Consider the following 20,900-nt stretch of genomic DNA (forward strand, 5'->3'; position numbering starts at 1 on the left):
TCAGAAGCAACTTTTGCTGCAGCAAAAAAAATAAATTCAAAAAGCAGTAGACGTGATCCAGCGTCCGCATTTGTTTTCCATATGCAGACAGACTAAATCCACATCATTGTTTTGGTCATTTAAAAACTAGTTATTCCTAACTCAGGGATGGAAATAGACCCCTATTGCACAGCAGTTTCCATTGTAGGCTATAAAACGACCCTGATTAGCCCCAGTGTATCCATAACAAGATCAGGTGTGTCTTATTAAACTCATAGTAAAACCAGGAATGGATCAAACCGCTTATTCCCATTCCTGTAACACACAGAGCCCGGGTGGGATTCTCTGTGACGGTCACTGCCACTGACCTTGTGTGTGTTGATGAGCTCTGCGATGGTGATGTAGATGACTGGCTTGTTGAGGGTGACCATCTCGGAGTACTCGTCCACGCTGAAGCGCTCCTCGGGCGAGGGCACTTCACAGGCAGCCCGCAGGAACCTCCTGCACAGCCAGAGAGGAAGCAGCAGAGTAAGAGGCTGGAGGAGCCCCAATGCAACCCTGCACAGCGAGAGGCTGGAGGAGCCCCAATGCAACCCTGCACAGCCCGAGAGGAGGCTGCACAGAGAGAGGCTGGAGGAGCCCCAATGCAACCCTGCACAGCCAGAGAGGAGGCTGCACAGAGAGAGGCTGGAGGAGCCCCAATGCAACCCTGCACAGCCAGAGAGGAGGCTGCACAGAGAGAGGCTGGAGGAGCCCCAATGCAACCCTGCACAGCCAGAGAAGAGGCTGCACAGCAAGAGGCTGGCAGTCAGGCTGGAGGGGCCCCACTGCAACATCAGCAACTCCAAATTACCTCTAACAAGACCAACATGATGCTTTAACTACCAGATGATATCTGAAAATGACTTGAACTCAATCCCCACTTCAGCTGTGGCAGAAGACAGTGGAGTGGTGTGGGCTATATTGTAAGACAGAAAGACCTACTAACCAGGAGGGATATAAAACCTGACTCGGGTGTGTGTGTGTGTGTGTGTGTGTGTGTGTGATGTAGTGGTTGAGGGAGTGCAGGTGTGTGTGTGTGTGCTGTAGTGGTTGAGGGAGTACAGTGCTGCTTACCTGAAGCGCAGGTGTGTGTGTGTGAGATGTAGTCGTTGAGGGAGTGCAGGTGTGTGTGTGTGTGCTGTAGTGGTTGAGGGAGTGCAGGTGTGTGTGTGTGTGCTGTAGTGGTTGAGGGAGTACAGTGCTGCTTACCTGAAGCGCAGGTGTGTGTGTGAGATGTAGTGGTTGAGGGAGCGCAGGTGTGTGTGTGTGTGTGCTGTAGTGGTTGAGGGAGTACAGTGCTGCTTACCTGAAGCGCAGGTGTGTGTGTGAGATGTAGTGGTTGAGGGAGCGCAGGTGTGTGTGTGTGTGTGCTGTAGTGGTTGAGGGAGTACAGTGCTGCTTACCTGAAGCGCAGGTGTGTGTGTGTGATGTAGTCGTTGAGGGAGCGCAGGTGCGCGCTGTCTCCCTGGAACAGCTTGTTGGCGGCGGCGTGCTGCAGGACCCGGGCGATGCTGCCCAGGGTGCGCCGGTGATCAGGGTGCAGCACTACGCCGGCAGAGTAATCCACGATGTCAAAGCCGTCCGGAGCCACCACCGCCGGGTTCATGTAGCGGTAATAGAGGAGGTTCCCCACGATCTACACACACAAGCACACAGTTACACACCCGAGGCAACACTGGCAGATACACTCCTCTTGGATTACCTTGCCTAACATCAGCAGCTAAATTCACATACCCCGATTAGCTTGAAACTTGGATTACCTTAACTAAATTTACGCTAATTAATTAATAAATAAATAAATAAATAAATAAATAAATAAAAACCCTGCCTTGTAAACCTCTTCCTCTGTGGCATCTGCGAATTTCTCCAGCAGGGAGTCCTTCAGCACCTTGGCTGTGTAGCGCATCCCATACCTGCACAACAACACACACGCCTTAGACATATCTACTGTATCTACAGCAGGCAACTAGAAGTAAAGAGCAGCTCCTTAATAAATGAAACTATTTGTGGAAGAAGCACTTGGAATGGCAAACACCATAAAGAGGTAAGGGACCAGTTTAAAAGGTGCAGCTTGCAGCTGCTGCGAGCGAGTCCCTACGCGGAGGAGGCACTCACGGGAGGGAGTCCAGGTTGGAGGTGATGGCGTGGAGGAACCGGTCTGTCACGCTCTTCAGGCTCCGCACAGCGATGTCCAGCCGGCGCTGCACCTCCGCGTGACTTAGAGCCTGCTCCGGAGTGACGGCATAGGGGAGCGAGCTGCAGGGGGGAGAGGGAGGAAGCAAGAGTGGGCTGCTCAAAATGTTGCAGACAGAGACATAAGCCAGCAGGCATTCGAGAAGGATACCCGAGTCCTCTCCTGACGACTAACCATCCCATGCCTGTGCTTCTTCCAGAGGATTAGTTATTTTATCAGTACTTCATTTCTGTATAGAAGCAGGTGCTACATTATTATGTCTAAATGAAAATGTTTAAGCAATATGTGTGTAACTTTTGATTACTGGAATCAATAAAGGTAATGTTACATTTTGCTTAAATCCGTGTTTGTGCTCCTTCGCACACAAATACAGAAAACACAAGCATGTGTCAGGGGTTGCCATGAGAAATGGGGAGGGCAGGGAACAAATACAAAGCATCCCCAATGACAAAATATAAAGGGAACGCGATCTCATTGATATGGGCAGAGATGAAAACAAGTGAACCAGTAACCAGAAATGCACTAATGAGACTGACCTGCAGCTCTGGCCAAACATTTTGCATCCCTCTATAGAATTAACAAAATTTGCTTCATAAAAGTTCAATGAAACCTGCTGAACAATGTTACATTAACACATTGAATTACATACCGCTTTGTAGTTTATACTTAAATCTAACAAATACTGTAGAACTGTTATGGCTTCTAGTATCAATTTTTGCGTTATTTTGTCGTGTCTGATTACATGAGAAATAAGATATACATTTTATATATATTTTTTTAAATTAGGTCTCAATCCTAAAATTGTAGGTGATGCAAAACTTTCATCCACAGCCGTGTGTCAGGGTGTTTGATTCATGACCTTGGAGCACTCTGTGGCAGTGCCGAGATCTGCGACGCTCGATCAATAGAACAGGGGCGTGGCTGGGGTTCAGATCCTACCTCCTCTGGCCGGTCTGCGACTCTGTCTGGTTGATCCAGCTCTTGTAAATGTCCACGGGGTCCGTTTGGATGTTCAGGGTTTTGTCCTGGAGGACCTCTTTGATGGGCGGACCCAGGATCTCCCGCAGAGCGTTCTGGCCCCGGGCGTTCCGGTAAAAACTGACCAGCAGACGGATCACCGTGGGGTTCCCGGTGACGATGTCCTGGATCCGGTCCACCCTCGACCTGGGGGTGAAGGGGGGGGGGGACCACGAAAACATACAGGATCAGATTCTAGAGCAAGTCAAATCACCAGGACCTGCATCCACTGGACAGGTCTTTAGTTTCTCTCAACAGAAGCAAGGTTATAAAATACATTTTTCTTGCAGTTTTGATTCCAATACAAATCTAGTAGTCTTCTCAATTATTATATTGTCTCGACATGTAGTTATAAGAGACGATGAGGCTTTTTTTTAGCTGATGCCTGTCTTGAAAAATGTATTTATTTTTTTCAATACTACATGGCAGTTATGTTTTATATAAAAAAAAAAAAAAAAGGTCAGTCTAATGCTACAGAAGCAGCTGTAGAGCATCAAATAATTACTTTCTAAAAGGGTATTTTTTGTCAGTTAGGGGTGCTGGATTCCATTCAATTTATTATTATTATTATTATTTGTTTATTTAGCAGACGCCTTTATCCAAGGCGACTTACAGAGGCTAGGGTGTGTGAACTATGCATCAGCTGCAGAGTCACTTACAATTACGACTCACCCGAAAGACGGAGCACAAGGAGGTTAAGTGACTTGCTCAGGGTCACACAATGAGTCAGTGGCTGAGGTGGGATTTGAACCGGGGACCTCCTGATTACAAGCCCTTTTCTTTAACCACTGGACCACACAGCCTCCTATTCCTAAACGTTTACATTTGACCACATCGGGAATGTTTGTAACCAATCAGAAACGCACCATAAGAATCCCTGCATCTGTACAGCATGGGTGTGCATGAAGGAGTGAAGAACTATCGAGTTGAAATAGACTGGCTGTACACTTGCTACTATGTAAACACTAAACCTGGTTCATACTTCAGACCCACATCATTTCTGTGTGATAGGTCAGAATTATGTCACCCACACTCTAGTCTTTTCCCTGCATGGGGTCGGATGATGTTGAAAAATGTCAACCTTCGCTGCATAGTCATACACTGGTAAATATCATGGAGCAAGACTTTGAGAAACCTTTAATAGAAATTCATAAACATCCACATTTATATACTCCTCACTTAAAGAATATAGAGATGCCCAAAGAATAGAAACAGCGTTGGTGTGTATTCAGAAAAAAAAACAGAAAAGGACTGGAGAATGTAAAGCCAGAGAAAACTGCGCGATAGATTTGTGAAGAGCAGGAAAACCCTGAAGTACAGAGTGAAGAGGAGTCGGGAGCTCGGGCCACACTGCTGGGAGTTGACAGTAGCTGTGCAGTGTGACTGCATGTCTGTCTGCAGGTGTCGCTGCATCGCTGTGTATTTTTGTGTTTAAAAAGCAATGGTCCCAATCTGTTAAACAGATCGTCAAACCTTTCACCTAAAATATCTCACTGTCACACACCCACATCTCTCCAATTAACGTACACAATTGTCCCTTTCGGGTTCTCTGTTGGTTGAGAGGATGGATGTACTAACATCACTTTTTTTTTTAAACCTCTTGTATAAGGAGTTACAAACTCAGCACATCTCCCAAAATGTCAATTTTTCCAATTTCACGAATGCAGTCTGTATTTAAAAAATATGAACAATTGTCTAGTCAAAAGAGCTTCGATGAGTCCTTCGTACAACAAATAGTGAAGCTGCACAACTTATAGCTGTATGCGCCTGATCTCCTCTCACAGGGCAGTGCTGATCTCTCTCTCTCTCTCTCACCTGATCTCCTCTCGCAGGGCAGTGCTGATCTCTGTCTTTCTCTCTCACCTGAACTCCTCTCGCAGGGCAGTGTTGATCTCTCTCTTTCTCTCTCACCTGATCTCCTCTTGCAGGGCGGTGCTGAAGAGCTGCAGCAGCAGGCAGGCCTCCCTGCTGTCCGAGGCGTAGTTATACACAGTGAAGATCACAGACTCCATGAACCTGGTGGACTTGTTCACAGGCATCTGGAAGATCAGCCTGGACAGGAATATCGGCTGGGTCTGAAAACAACAAGGCGGCTCAGCCTGAGATTATAGAGCAGGCTGTTGAAGCACAGGATGCTGTGCTTCAGCATCTGAGGGTCGTTATGAAGCAGGCTGCTCTTTTTGTATTTATTTATTAAACCAAAATATAACCCTTGAGATATACAGCTATGGCCATAAGTTTTGCATCAGATAGAATTTTTTTGACTCATTGAGCAAAATGAGTTATTTCTATAGGGTAATGCTAAACTTCTGGCCATAGCTGTGCATCTCGTATTCAAGGGGGTCCTGGCAAGAGAAGGCGGCAGGAAATAAAACAAATGGCAGAAAGCAGACTAATCATTCAAACAGGACAAGACTTGAAACAGCATGCAGTGCAGTGCACCCCAGCCAGCCTCACCTGCAGCAGGTAGAAGAGGTGCTGGTAAGCCTCCAGCTTCTCTCGCTTCTCTTTGCTCAGGGATTTTAGCCCTTTCTGTTTGTCCAGCGCCATCATGTCCGAGAGCTGCTCCTTGTTCTTCCTGGTCAGCTTCTTGCAGTGAGACACCACCTCCTGAATCCACCAGCACAGACACGAGTTAGGAGGGGCTCAGAGAGACACCCCCAGCACACTACACTCACACGAGTTAGGAGGGGCTCAGAGAGACACCCCAGCACACAGACACACTCACACGAGTTAGAAGAGGCTCAGAGAGACACCCCCAGCACACAGACACTCACACGAGTTAGGAGGGGCTCAGAGAGACACCCCCAGCACAAAGACACACTCACACGAGTTAGGAGGGGCTCAGAGAGACACCCCAGCACACAGACACACTCACACGAGTTAGGAGAGGCTCAGAGAGACACCCCAGCACACAGACACACTCACACGAGTTAGGAGAGGCTCAGAGAGACACCCCCAGCACACAGACACTCACACGAGTTAGGAGGGGCTCAGAGAGACACCCCCAGCACAAAGACACACTCACACGAGTTAGGAGGGGCTCAGAGAGACACCCCAGCACACAGACACACTCACATGAGTTAGGGGAGAGCGGGGGGTGGTGGGCTCAGTGAGAGCTGGGGGGGGGGGGGTTGAGAAAATCGTCCGAAACTCAGCGCTTTACAGAGGAGTGCTAGCCAATGCTTTCAAATACATTCTTTCCTCTCAGCTTTCTCTAAACTGTGCTCGCAGCAGTTTCACACATTCCATGTTTTACTACCAACTTGATTACCCACAGTGTGTATAGGTAACAAGCTCAGGTGTGTCTTATTAAAAACTCATAGTAAGACCAGGGATGGATCAAACTGCTATACAATGGGAGTCTTATTTCCATCCCTGGTATTGGCAGGGCAGGGCAGTGTATTGGCAGGGTAGGGATCCCACCTGCAGTGTGATCCGGTTGCGCACCAGCAGACCGATCTTCAGGTCCATGATCGCAAGGTCGCTCTCCAGCCCCTGGTTGGCGCGGATGCTCCTCACCACCTCCTCCCGCAGCCTCAGCAGCTCCCTCTCCTGGAGGAGATCGGCTTCGCCCCGCTCCAGCAGATGAGCAAACCTGCGCACCACCGAGAGGGGAGGGGCCTGCCTGCCCACTGCGAGAGAGGAGATCATTTTGAGATACGACGTGCATCACGACACACGTGACTGTCCTGATGGGCTACTTGTGTAGGGTGAATATTAAAGATCAAATGACCATTAATGAGATTGGAAGAGTATTCATAACACATTCAGAAATCATATTCTCCACTCGAGAACCTACAACTACAATGAGCCGTGTTGTGCATTTGGTCATCAGAATACAAACAATACACACCTCCATTCCAATATGATACATCACGTCAAGATTCCTTGATAAATGATGAACCATCACACTCTGGCAAAACTACCAGCCGGACCTATAACCCTAGTTTACAATCTTGACAAGACAACCTGCTGTATATGCAACGTACTAACGTGAAGTATATAGTCCAATTGAAGTCCAGCAGTTTGGGAGAAAATGGTTCTGGGGGTTAGATTTCACCCCTTGAGCTACTACTAGGCCAAACCAATGAGATACTAGGATAATGGTCCTACCCAGCATTCTGTAGTCCTCTCGCGCCTTGTTAGCTCGGAAGAATGCTTGGATCTTAATTACCGATTTAACCTGAAAAAAAAGAGAAATATTAAATACAGATTCAGCAAGCCATTGCGTTTTTAATGAATTTAGTTGGATTGATTCGATAATCTGTTAAATAATAAAATCACAGAGATGCGTGAAAACCAGCGGGAATAACATGAGCAGGATTTCGACCAGCCACTGCTTATAAAATTAAAAGCATGTCTAATGAACACACACAGGATCCGCTGCTAAGAGTAAGAGGCTTTGCATTTCATTTCTGTGGCAGATTCTGGAGTGCTTTTGCAATCATGCTCAGAGGTTCCTATTGAATGCACCGAGATACCGAGGGCTTGTGTGTTAATGTGCTTTCATCCGAGTTTATAGAAGTGAGAAACAGCGCCATCTAGTGATCTGTCATTTTGGATCAGGTTTCCTTGCATTTTTCTGGCCTGCGTATGCACTAGATGCCACTGTTTCCACCAATATAAAAGACCCCGTCTACGACAGGCAACAAGAATTGAAGAGCAGCTCCTGGACTCGTGGTCAAAGCACCTTTACACAGACTTATCAAAAATGGACAATACAAGTTTTAAAAGGTGTTGCGTCCTTTTCCTGCAGGTGTGAGACTGACTCAGTGACCCATCTGTGCTTTCACCCGGATCCCCCAGCCCCACGCGGCTGCCCCAGCTTGACCCGCCCTGAAGAGTGGCACCTACATTGCTTCTGAAGTGCCGGAGCCTGGCCAGGTATCTCCTCCGAGCCAGCCACATCCTCGCACACGCCTGGATCTGTGCAACAGCGAGCAGCCATGTTAGAGACACACACACCACTGAAATACACACACTGCAAGGAGAGAGTTAATGAAGTGACTGTGCAAAACTATGATTGAGGCGCAGCTGCATGTGGGCAGTGTGTGCTGCTGGAATGTTTAATTGCCTGAGGAAGTGGCAATAAAATAAGCAGAACTGATCTCACCTGACCTGGTGCAAGCAGGGAGTTGTCGGGTCAAAAACACACAGAGATAAGCCAGCAACTAAACTTTGCATGCAAAGGGGTGTAGAGACTGTATAAAACAGCAGCACGTGGAGGTGCATTTGAGAAGCATCAAGATCCTTCATGAATGCCCCAGTGCTGTGTCTGATGCTTCTTCCACAGACTGGTAACTGACATCATTGATTCATTTCTGTTAATAGCTAGTGGTCTCCTTATTGGGTCCAATAACAATTTAGCTGTAAAACTGACTTAATTATTGGAATCAATAAAGGAAACTTGTTATTCTGCCTACATTCTTGTTGTGTGTGCTCCTTCACACAGGGAAATAAATAAATTATTTATTTTCCTTACAGCATCATTACAACATCTAATGTACCAAAGCTTCTCGCTAAACTAGTCATGCCAGTAACTTTCCCTACCAAGAACGCAAACACCTCACTGTACACGACTGAATGGTGGGACTGGGATTGCCTGTGTTAATGAAAGCCCATATTAAAGTTCAGTTTAACTCTATAGCCCCACGCGGTGGAAGTGTACCTTGAGGGCTGCGTGCGTGTTCTCCCGGAGGAACTGCAGCCTCTGCTGGTAACGTCTCTGCTGCAGATACCTTCTCCAGTGACTCTGAAAGATACGACACACAGCACAGCTGGTTACAGTCTACAGCTATGGCCAAAAGTTTTGCATCACCATATAGAACTAACAAATGTTGCTTTATAAAGTCAAATGAAACCTGCTGAATAATGTTACGTTAACATATTGAATTACATACCGCTTTGTAGTTTTCCCCATCTACTTAATGAAAAACTGGCAATGGAAAAATGTGACATTTCGAAATCTAACATGAAAAACTGTACTACTATTATGGCTTCCGGTAGACTTCTGCGATATTTTGTAGTGTCTTTGATTACATAATGTTGAATGTAAGATCTAAATTATGTTCTCACTCATTGATTATCTATCTATCTGATGCAAAACTTTTGGTCATAGCTGTACAGTATATTGCCCAGCGCTTGAAGTCCAAGTCACTGAATGGAATGGATCACATGGATCAGGACCCTGCCGGGTGACTTGGCTGCCCACCTGGATGGCGAGGACGGCGGGGAGCTGCTTGCGCAGGAAGTGCCTGCGAGTGGCTAGCTGTGTGCGGAGGAGGTAGCCCCGGCCCCTGGCCTGCAGTCTGGTGATGAAGGGCTCGCTGGCCCTCCACAGGCAATCCCGGTCATGTGCAGCGCTCACTCGCGTCAGGATGGACTGCAGGACACAAAAGACGACAAGCTCGTCAGAAACACACAACCGCCAACGCAAACATCGAGCCAGCACACCTTCATTTAAAAATCAATCAATAAACACCCTAGAGAGAGAACATCAGCCTGAAACAGAAGAGCTCTGTCTTCATATAGAAGAGATTTTGGGCAGTAAGTGCACTACCCCTCCAAAACTAACAAGAGACATTCATTGTGATAAGATTCCACCCGTATTTTAACCCTTTGCAGTCCTATGTCGGACCCTGTCCGACATCATCAAAAAGACGTAAAACACGTTTTTTCTCCGGAAAAAGCAAAGAAAACCATTCAATGGCCGAGTGAGACCGATAGGAGCTGAAAAAAAAAAAAGGGGCGGATCTCAGCAATACACATAGCCCTGGCACCACAGAGATAATACGGCCATAAACAAACAAGATAGCTGCTTCTGCATCCTGCGCTCAAAGAATATCAGACATTTGCAGAGCTTTTTGAGATGTTATAGAAATAAAATAATGACTTGGATCGCATTATTGAGGAGTTTGGTGATAAAACGAGATCAGGAGATGATTTATCAGTATGCACGACTATGAAGAGGTATATGAAAAATACAGCAAACAAGGAGTGGGGCGGGGCTGAAGATGCACTACTGAGTGTCCTGTTGATATGCAGTGCCTTTTAAACCTGTTTTACAGGTCTAAAATAAACTGCGCATGTGAAAATAAATTGGACCTGAGGCGCCTGAGACACGCTGAATAAATGGACCGCTAAGGGTTAAACACATGTATTTAAAAAATATTGTGCTTTTACAGGAATACATTTTTGCATATACTTACCTATGAACTTAAATACAAGGATTTATTTTACTTTAAAACCCGAGTAGGGTTGTATCACCAGGACCTATTCCCCTGTATGCACATGTGAAAATGATTTTTAATCACTGTGAGAATGAAACACACACAGAGTGCAGGAGGGGTTGCAGACTGACCTGAATCTCATCCCGGCTGAGGTGTGTGCTGTTCTGAATGAACCCTTTAGGCTGTTCCCATGTTCCCTGGAAGTTGTGCAGGTGGAAGTAGTAGCTGCCGCTCTCCCTCAGCGTGTGTCGGACCCAGGGGCTGTGGTTCTCCCCTGGAATACACAGCAGCAAGGGCTGATATAAAACTGCACGGAGCAAAGGCATTTCAAATCCTTCACTCGGGAACTCACGTCCAGGATCTACTCAGAGAGCTCAATCAACATCTTTAAATACAAGCCTGAAATCTACTTGAACAATTAGTGAGCATATTAGGGCTGCTCCGATTAACAGATTAAATCAGAGCAATTAATCAAATAAAGAGTCTCTTCTTAAATATCATGGGACGAGATGGGACAGGACATATTTTTACAAGATGGGATGGGACAGAAATGAAAAAAAAGTTTTATGTAAGGAAAAGTACGGGATGGGAAATTCTGGTGGGACAAGATGGGAAAAATTAAAGTGAAACATTTCACAGGATGGGATGGGACATGAAATTGACTGACGGGACAGAACTCAAGTTTAATTCCTGGGTCACTCTCTAGTGTGTCACCCACACTTAATATTATTTACAGATATGGTCAAAAGTTTAGCATCACATAGCATTTTAGGATTCTGACAATAAAAATCAATAAAAACAGTTAACATAATTTAGATATTTTATTCAACATCATGCAATCAAAGAAACTACAAAATTATATTGCAAAATTCTACCGGAAGCCATAATAGTAGAATTTTAACGCAACATTATTCATTTGACTATGAATTCTATAGAGGGTGATGCAAAACCTTTGGCCATAGCTGTGTAATGGTTAGCTATGCTTTACTGTGCAACATCAACTTGTCTGTTGCGCTCACTCCAGCACGACCAGCCTACCTTGCAGCAGCCTGGCCTTCATCAGCGCTGCTAGTTCAGACTGGTAGTGCGGGGCGCACTCTGGGACCACACTGCAGAAACCCAGCGCAGGCAGCAGCAGCACGTTCAGGGTCTGAGAGGATCTCCCCTCCTTCACTGCCTGGTTCACTGCAGCCAGACCCAGGGACACTGCAGACACACAGTCACTGAGATTAATAACGGATCAGACATACCCTAGTGTGAAACCTTTACTGTTTAAGAGCATTTTAATTCAAGCTGCAAATGTAAAATCTGAAGACCAGTATCATCATGTCTGGTCACCTGGGCCCCCCTTTGAAGTGACTTGGTGAGCCTGTTCATAAATACATTAACAATACTGTATATTAAATTTTAATGAACAAAATAAATAAAATGAACAAAAAAAAAAAAATTATAAAACTATACAAAAAAGGATTCACTTCATTTGACCTACTGACTGAGTAGCTATTTACTAAAAACAGAACAATTAAAAAGAAACAGACGTTGGTCTGATGAGAGGTTTGTTTTTTGTCTCATGAATCCTTTCCGTGACCCCAGGTTTGAGACCCGCCATGTGTAAATGTGTCATGTTTGCAAAGCAGCCTCACTCTTCAGGGCCCTGTGGGTGTCCTGGTTCGCTTTCCTGACTCCTTCCTGAATCTCCGCCAGCCACAGCTCTGCCCCGGGGTCCCGGGATTCCTGCAGCGGAAACAGAGAGACTGAAGCCTGCAAGTCTACAGCAGCACTACAGGGCAAGGCTGTGAACTGACACAGGAGCTTACTGCAATATTACCCCTGTGAGAATATCTCCAACCCCAGGTTTGACACCCCCAGTACCTGAGCCTTCCGCTTCTTGGCACGGGTCAGCACATCATGGTAGCGCCTGGCATTGGCTGGCTGTACCTCAGCCAGGCCAGTAGAGGGCAGCAGCAGCGCAGCCAGGGTGCTCTGTGGATCGCTCTTCTCCAGCGCCTGATTGACCAGCCCAATGGACACAATCTCTGCAAGGGAAGAACAGACATTGTGAAGCTTTCTTAGAGAAATATTTCACGCCACAATGGGAGATTGCAAAGCACAAAGACGGAGCGGCGAAGACGAACACACCCTGTCCTCCGAAACGTGTGCCATCAGCTGACCGCTTTTTCCCCCCCCACTCAGCAGGCTCGCCATGCAGCCACCTCAGAGGTACAGCGGTGTAGGACAACGCAGCTTTGGGCAGTTTACAGGCAAGCCCGCAGGCGCCCGGCCAGACTACAGGGGTTGCTGGTGCGCGGTGAGCCGAGGACACCCTGGCTGACCTAAGCCCTCCCCATCTGGGCGGCACTCGGCCAATTGTGCGCCGCCCCTTGGGAGCTCTCGTCCACGGTCGGCAGTGGAATATCCTGGACTCGAACCGGCGACCTCCAGGCTATAGAGCGCATCTTGCGCTCCACGCGGAGTGCCTTTACCGGTAATTGCGTTTTGGAAACAGGAGTTAAGGCTTCCCTTGTCCTGGAAGGGGATACTCACGGTCATGCTCTTCCTGCACAGACAAGTTGACATTATTCAGACCAGCCTGAAGCTCATTCCAGGACAGCAGAGCAGTGCCTTGCCTCGGAGCTGCAGTCCTCAGCTTGCACAGCTCATCAAAGTAACTGCAATTATGTTAAAATGTAACAAAATGAGATACAAAACACATTGAGAGAGCTTGAGAACTTTAAATACAGCACAACCTCGCTAGAACGCCCTTCATTAGAACGAACCTGGCCCTTGGACCCCAAATAAAAAAAATATTTAAAAAAAAGTCACACTGTCAACATCCCAGTCTGTACGCACGGAACGTCACCTCCACAGTGAAGTCAACTCTCTTGTCTTAATAAATACACGCGCTGTGTATCTACACCTCCGAAACGAAAATCATTTTATGTTGCAACAAAGCTGGAAACTATACTGATCGTCTGAAAAAAGGAGTAACGCAGGCATATCTCTGTCTTGAATATAGGTTGTCAAAAAACACTTTTTTGGCTTGTTCAGCAACCATGAGGTAAAGCAAATCTGATAAAATAAAAAAAAAAAAACTTGAGGATCTGGTGAACTTTTCATGTCAAACTTCATTTCGGGTTGACTTGGAAAAAAAGCTCAGTTTGGGATTCTTGCATTTTGAAATGATTCGTGTCAGATTGCTTTTGAATAAATGTTCAGCTCCAATTTGGGATTTTTGCATTTTGTATTGCGTTTTAATTCTTTAACGAATAGGATAAAGCAAAAGGCAGAATACTGCAGACATGAGACACAGTTATGTGCAATTCTACTTTTATTCAGTCTCATCTCATTAACTCACTCCAACAGTTCATCCTTCATCTTGATTGTCTTTTCGCTAGAACGAACCCCTCCATATAACGAACAAAAGGCTTTGACCCCAACAGGTTTGTTATAGCCAGGGTGTACTGTATATCACTTGTTTGGTTTTAGTTTTAAACAGGTGTTTGACCTCCTTCATAAAATAGGAGTTAAAGACTGAGAAAACACTTTGAAGATATGTTTAAAACGGAAACTAATACCTTGTTTCCATGAGCACGGACTGACAGCCAATCCGAGCTGATCCGGATTCTGAACCTCCATTGATAGTCTACCCGAGTTGAGTTAAAAGTCTGACGGCGTGCTGTGCCAGTTTGACGGTTGTTGGTGGTTCTTTCCCAGCAAGCTTTGCAGCTAAGGTTGCATTCATTTGTTTACAAAACCCGACAGGATGGACACTACTGCTTTGTTTCCAATAATCCTAACAATTCATTGGAATTCATTCCTGTTACTAAAAAACATGACACGAGAATATTCACGCACAGTGAAACCTGCTCACCCCGGATGCAGATTACAGGTTTACACCCACCCTGTCACTCGATTGGTCAGTGTCGTGCCTAACTTCGAAGATCAGGGGCAGCAGGGTTTACAGCCCAGGTTGAGGGGTGCATAGAAACGAGGTATAACTCCTAGTACCAACCATTGTTTTCAGTCTAAGAACAGGAAATACATTCATGATAGCCAGTTTTCATTGTGAGGAAAATGTACTTTTTTGGGGACAAATTTTAAACATGCTGCAATTTCCTAGTATCCAATCTATTCCTGTGCTGTAGGTCACATGGGCAGATTGCCGCTATCCCATTGGAGTAAAACTGATGGCCAATTGGTCCTCGTAGGGGGACAGTAATACTGTTGATAGTGTTTTTAACAGGTTGGAAATGGATTAAAGCTTTGGTTAGCATGTTAATGTGTGAACCTCAGCCTCATACAGGCCTGTGTATAACTTACCGCTGAGCAAAGCCTTCCTCGATATCAGCAAGACCTGCAGCGGGGCTGATCAGGGCTCTCCAGAATCCATTAGCATCGCCTGCCTCCAAGGCCTGGTTAATCAATGCCACTGCAGACAGCATCTCCACGGCAACAAACAGCTCTTCCTGCAACAGCGTCCCCTAGGCACACAGCGCTCGCATTATTAAATCCCCTGAACTGGTTCGTTTTTCAAATTTGTATAAAAGGAATTTCTGTGCAACACACACAGAGCAGAAGTATGCGCTTGAGGCTCTCAGTATTCAAAAGAGCCCCTTTTTTTTTAAATAACCTTGTGTACATCCAAAATACAGGATGTGTATAAAACACAGGAAGCCTTGAGGACTTGTAAAAAAACTTGTAGCTAGGACCGTGTACTCAATGGGGTGCCACAGAGAACAGTGTTATTTGTCATCTAGATAAAGCACCCAGATAATGAACTAGCTTGGAAAATCTGAGGACTGGACTGAAACATGGTGTGTAGACACTGTAAGAGCCAGAGAGGCAGGCAGGGAGAGAGGTAGGGATGTGTGGGTTACCTGTGGGTTCTGTGCCTGCAGAGCAGTGAGCTCTCGTTGGTAGAGCTCAGCAGCAAAGGGGTAGACGTCGGGGAGCTCTGCGTCCGGATCCATCAGCTCCTTCACTGTCTCCCTGGGAATCCCCCGACGCAGAGCAGCATGGATACGGGACACTGCCTGCTCCGCTGCAGAGAGGGGAGGGAGGGGAGAGACACACACACACAGGGATCAGGATTAAATAAAAGCTGTTCTTGCACAACAGATACATGTAATGCAATCTGTGACTAGAATAGTCAACAGATTGTAAGATTTCTATAGGGTTCATACAGTCTTAGAAATGAATTACTCCACAGTATTCCTAGGTAAGAAATGTTTGTTAAATGCAAGTATATAAATGGATAGTTTTGCATTATAATAAGTGTTGAAATCTAGCATTACATTCCCCCCCCCCCCCCCCCCAGAGCTTGATTCAAGTTTAAATATCCTAATACTCCAGGAATGTTCCTAAAGTGCTGCGGTTATTTCATTCATGAAGCCATAAACCTGTGTTATGCTCATTTATAAAATAACTGCAGTACTCCATAAACATACATACAGGATGCCATGCATGCAATTGGAAAACATCCCATTATTGATCTCTCTACTTCTAACCTGATTGACAATCCACAAGATTGAAAATAGGTAATAAAATATGTATTTGAATTAAGTGACCAGATAGCTCCAGAGGGAGTGACACACAGATTCATATATATAGCTATGTGATAAGGGTGGAGTTGCAGTCAGGGCTAGTTGGGGTGTATAGGAGTGTTGTGTAACGCACTGGCATGGCTGTGCTGTGCGTTCTCATTGGCAGTGCTGACTCCCTCCTGCAGCTCCTCTCGGTCCAGCGGCTCCACACAGCCCAGGTCCTGCAACACAAACACACACACACAGAGCACTGCAGGGGATTCAAAGCACAGCACTGCAGGATCACTGCGCGCAGGGCACAGAAAGCTTCAACACACATGGCTTGATCACAATATCTCAACATCTCCACATTGCAAACTGTTACTTTGAGATCATTATCTTTTAATTTATTTGTCTCATTATTACGGTCCTTGAACCTCTTTAATAGTTAAATGACAGATTTAAGTTGATGATCCTTTTAGTGAAAAAAGTGTTAAACAATAAAAACTCAGTATGAAGTTTGCCATGATGTACATCAACAGTATGTACAACATGGGATCGAATAATAAATGGCAATTAATAGTTTAATGAAAATACTTTTAAGACCTAGCTGTTGTTAGGTGAGATGCTAGTATCATAGTAAATCATATTAAACTGACTGAATGACTTCTTGTGAAAACTCTGACAGACAGACAGACAGCCAGCCTAGCTGGCAGTCATACCAGTGCCTTGTGCTGGCGCTGCAGGGCGAGCTGCTCCAGGTACCAGTGGGAGAGCTCCCTGTGCAGCCCCCGCAGTGCCAGGGAGGGGGAGTGCAGGGCAGCATGGAGTGCAGGGCCGTCTCTCATATCCAGAGCATCGTCCACTCGCTCCAGAGCAGCGCTCACTGAAACCAACAGACACACCTTCCATCAGAATAAACTGCAGCACCGTGGCAAACAAGCACGGGGCAGGCAGAGAAACACCCACATCCTGCACTGAAATAATGCCTCACTGCCCTCCAGTCAAATCCTCCCCAGGTTTATTTCAGTAGTACGAGTTCCACCAGTAAGCAGGGATGGAATACAACTCCTCTTGCACTGCAGGTTTCACTACGAGCTTGGCAGTGTGTATAGAGAACAGCCTCAGATGTATCTTATTAGACTCATAGTAAAACCAGGAATGGATGAAACTTCTACACAATAGGAGTCTTACTGTAGGTCTGCCCCAAAACATTCAGTAACGTACAGTCAAATGATACACTAGGAGGACAAAGACAACTGTATCAGTAACGTAACTTTTAAAAGGGGGTTAAGGCAAGTGCTTAATTTATTTAGTGCCTATTTTAATTTTTCAACTTGATCAAACAAAAATGTCATTGAATAATCCATATAACAGGTTTTCTAAAATAACCAAGCATGACATTAGGGTGAAGCAGACAAGGGATATATATACACATGTATTTTTTCCCTATGAGTTTCTGTGCCCCATCGAGGCTACCAGCCGTCCCCAATCAGTGCGTCAAGCTTCTTAAAGGGGAAACCCTCCCCACCCCCCCACCTCACCATTCACTTGGTTGATGTTGCCCTGGATCTCAGCCTGGGTCAGGTATTCCTCGTAAATGTCTTTCTCTTGGGAAGCATCAGGCTTGTACTGAAACACAGATTCATGCATTGTTGACATCCATTACAATTACAAGTTATAACAAGGAAATGCAAATCTTACAGTACAGTATTATGACTTCCCTGCTTTAACTGTGCTGGAGTCACAAAACTAACTGAACCGCAAACATTCAGAAAAGCACAAATCCAAGCAGCTGTTTCTTCATTTGATTCGCTTGCAATGGTAAATTAGCCTAATCAACATCAATGACCCAGGCCTGATTTCTGTGGAGAGCTCAGTCTGGATAAGCAGAGTGTGCAGCTCTAACAGCAAGAAGCATGCGATCCTCCAGGTAGCGGCAGGAATGCTCACCCTGTTCCTGGCGCTGCCACTCTTCTGTGCCCGGGCTTGGTGCAGCATCTCCTGGTAGACTGGCGCCAGGCGCTCACTGAGGTTCAGCAGCATGGCGTTGGGGTTGCGCAGTGCCAGGGCAGTGTCCTCCACAGAGCCCCTCTCCACCGCCTCATTAATGGCAATCACCGCGGCGTGCACTGCAGCAGGAGGGGGTTATAGAACATGGTCATATCTGAACGCAGACGGAATTAACACATCCGCTAGACAACACTAGTAAAACATAAAAAATTATTATTAAACTGTAATCAGAAGAGATAACCCATGATCGGTACACTGTTTACTGAACATTAAGTCCAGCATTGGTTTTAACAATTTTATTAAAAAAAAAAAAGTTAAATTATTTCTATTATCTTGCATTGATCCATCAAATGCCTCTTTCAAAAGGACGCCCGGATTAGAAAGCAGGAGACATAAAAATTCTACTCGAAGGGATGGAGATCCAATATGAAGTTAACAGAGAATGATTAATGATTTATTATTGATATTCATTTATTTAATCATTTTTAACATAGCCTTGATGCCCTTACCTGCAGCTTCATCCATGGAGAGCTCGCCGGCCAGGATCCCTCCGATCTTACTGAAGGCAGGCAGCTGGATACCATATTTATCCAGCTCCCTCTTCATGTTGTTAATTTCTTCCTCTGGTCACAAAAAACACAGCGTGTACAACACTGATTCATAGAAAACACACACACACAGCGTGTACAACACCAATTCATAAAACACACATTTATGAGATACCCGAATCAGGCTTGCCATACAAAGACACCACTGAGACAAAAGCATATTTAGATTTTTAAATCATCTATAAATTAAAAGTATCAGCAGCAACTATTCCACATGCTGGGCTCTGAAGCGCCTGTGAAGTATGTTAGCTTCATCTTACTATTATAACCCAACACAAGGCTCTTCCTTTTAAACTGCTTCCCAGTGCACATGACTTACCTGTAAACTTCACCTTCCCATAGAGGTCCTGAATCTGTGGAGCCAGCCCCAGTCTAAACAGGTAGAGGCTAGGGGACGAGAGAGAGTGTTACTGCATGTATAATGTTACACACTGCTTTAACTAGTGGAGGACCAAGGAGTAAAGGTATTGTTGTTTTTATATACAGCTATGGCCAAAAGTTTTGCATCACCTAGTATTTTAGGACTGAGACATAATATAAAAAATAAAATATATATTGACATAATTTAGATCTTTAACATCATGTAATCAAAGAAACTCCAAAATGACTTTGCAAAAGTCTACTGGAAGTACACAATAGTACAGTATTCCAGGTGATTTCAAAATGTCAAAACTTTTAATTTTTCATTAAGTATATGGAAAACTACAAAGCAGTATGTAATTCAATATGTCAGCGTAACATTATTCAGCAGGTTTCATTTGACTTTATGAAGTAAAAGACGATAGTGCACCCATCCACAATCATTGGAAAAAGGCACTTGAAAGAACAACTTTAATAATAGGAAACTGCAGTGAAAAGTGCTTGATTGGAGTGTATTTGAAGGCGGCTCCAGTCCCCTGCATGACCTGCCTGAGAGCGTGGATGCAGTAGACAGCCCGGGGCATGTTCTTCTTATCGTAGATATCTGTAGTCTCCGGGTGAAAGATCTGTGCAAGAGAAGGGCGATGCTCGTTGGAAAATATCTAGCTGGGATAATGCAGGTTTAGTTGCCACATTATGTATATCTCCTTCAGTCACAGCATGTTTACTATCTATGTGTATATGTTTATATCTTATAATCCATAATGTATTAGCAGGACAACTTCTCGAACTCCATAGAGTTTACACAAACGATTTTAAAAATGTCATACAATTCAAATTTAAAAATACATAAATAAATAAATAAATAAATAAATAAATAAAGGGCAGTACCGAAGGCAGTCCCACTTGAGCCATGGCATTGCGCCAGTGATTAATGTTGTCTGTGTGTCGGAAATGGAGCCCAGTTGCCTACAAGCAGGAGAGAGGGAAAAGAAAGAAATAACGTCAGAAAGCAGCAAATAAGACATGATTCCAGAGCCTACATGCAACACATTTCAAATCTCAAGTGACTGTCTGGAAAAATCTAATAAAAACAAATGAGTATTATTGCTGCAGATATACTTTTACATTTATAATAGAGATTCGCAATATCCAAAGCAGTTTTGTATCAAATACATTGAGTGACATACGGTACATTAAGTATTTTATACTTGAAAAAGGCTTTGAGTCTAAACATCTGTAACTGATTTTTATTGTTTCATACAGTACTTTACATGTTTGTATTATTTTTTTGCAGTACACCCCCTCAACCTCTCTCTCCTCTTCCCTATGTTCTCCCCCAGCCTCTCTCTCCTCTCCTTCTAGACTCTCTCCTATCACCTCTTCCCCCCTCTAGACTCTCTCCTATCCGCTCTCTTCTCCCCCTCTACTCTCTCCTATCCGCTCTCTTCTCCCCCTCTAGCCTCTCTCCTATCCCCCCTCTTCTCCCCCTCTAGCCTCTCTCCTATCCCCCCTCTTCTCCCCTAGCCTCTCTCCTTCCCCCCTCTTCTCCCCTAGCCCCTCTCCTATCCCCCCTCTTCTCCCCTAGCCTCTCTCCTTCCCCCCTCTTCTCCCCTAGCCTCTCTCCTTCCCCCCTCTTCTCCCCTAGCCTCTCTCCTTCCCCCCTCTTCTCCTATCCCCTCTTCTCCCCTAGCCTCTCTCCTTCCCCCCTCTTCTCCCCTAGCCTCTCTCCTTCCCCCCTCTTCTCCCCTAGCCTCTCTCCTCCCCCTCTAGCCTCTCTCTCTATCCCCTCTTCTCCCCCTCTAGCCTCTCTCCTATCCCCTCTCTTCTCTCCCTCCAGCCTCTCTCTCCTATCCCCCTCTTCTCCCCCTCTAGCCTCTCTCCTATCCCCCCTCTTCTCCCCTAGCCTCTCTCCTTCCCCCCTCTTCTCCCC

The 20,900-nt window shown here is 45.5% G+C and overlaps 1 protein-coding gene across 1 annotated transcript in view; it reads right to left on the reverse strand.

Annotated features, from left to right (window-relative positions):
• Positions 1-20,900, reverse strand: part of iqgap3 (IQ motif containing GTPase activating protein 3) — a 35,526-nt gene that overhangs the window by 9,872 nt on the left and 4,754 nt on the right. The window contains exons 4-30 of the mRNA XM_059005924.1: positions 19,859-19,936; positions 19,517-19,593; positions 18,927-18,994; positions 18,509-18,622; positions 17,940-18,118; positions 17,531-17,618; positions 16,709-16,872; positions 16,141-16,228; positions 15,342-15,505; positions 14,785-14,945; positions 13,009-13,133; positions 12,337-12,500; positions 12,108-12,198; positions 11,503-11,670; positions 10,596-10,738; positions 9,447-9,617; positions 8,904-8,987; positions 8,090-8,161; positions 7,349-7,418; positions 6,659-6,867; positions 5,690-5,842; positions 5,144-5,307; positions 3,155-3,379; positions 2,137-2,277; positions 1,850-1,934; positions 1,425-1,657; positions 348-480 (exon numbers count right to left, since the gene is read on the reverse strand). Coding sequence (XP_058861907.1) covers positions 348-480; positions 1,425-1,657; positions 1,850-1,934; positions 2,137-2,277; positions 3,155-3,379; positions 5,144-5,307; positions 5,690-5,842; positions 6,659-6,867; positions 7,349-7,418; positions 8,090-8,161; positions 8,904-8,987; positions 9,447-9,617; positions 10,596-10,738; positions 11,503-11,670; positions 12,108-12,198; positions 12,337-12,500; positions 13,009-13,133; positions 14,785-14,945; positions 15,342-15,505; positions 16,141-16,228; positions 16,709-16,872; positions 17,531-17,618; positions 17,940-18,118; positions 18,509-18,622; positions 18,927-18,994; positions 19,517-19,593; positions 19,859-19,936 — 3,612 coding nt within the window. The remainder of the gene's footprint in view (positions 1-347; positions 481-1,424; positions 1,658-1,849; positions 1,935-2,136; positions 2,278-3,154; positions 3,380-5,143; positions 5,308-5,689; positions 5,843-6,658; positions 6,868-7,348; positions 7,419-8,089; positions 8,162-8,903; positions 8,988-9,446; positions 9,618-10,595; positions 10,739-11,502; positions 11,671-12,107; positions 12,199-12,336; positions 12,501-13,008; positions 13,134-14,784; positions 14,946-15,341; positions 15,506-16,140; positions 16,229-16,708; positions 16,873-17,530; positions 17,619-17,939; positions 18,119-18,508; positions 18,623-18,926; positions 18,995-19,516; positions 19,594-19,858; positions 19,937-20,900) is intronic.

The sequence above is a fragment of the Acipenser ruthenus genome, chromosome 32 (assembly GCF_902713425.1).
Source record: "Acipenser ruthenus chromosome 32, fAciRut3.2 maternal haplotype, whole genome shotgun sequence".
NCBI classification, from domain to species: Eukaryota; Metazoa; Chordata; class Actinopteri; order Acipenseriformes; family Acipenseridae; genus Acipenser; species Acipenser ruthenus.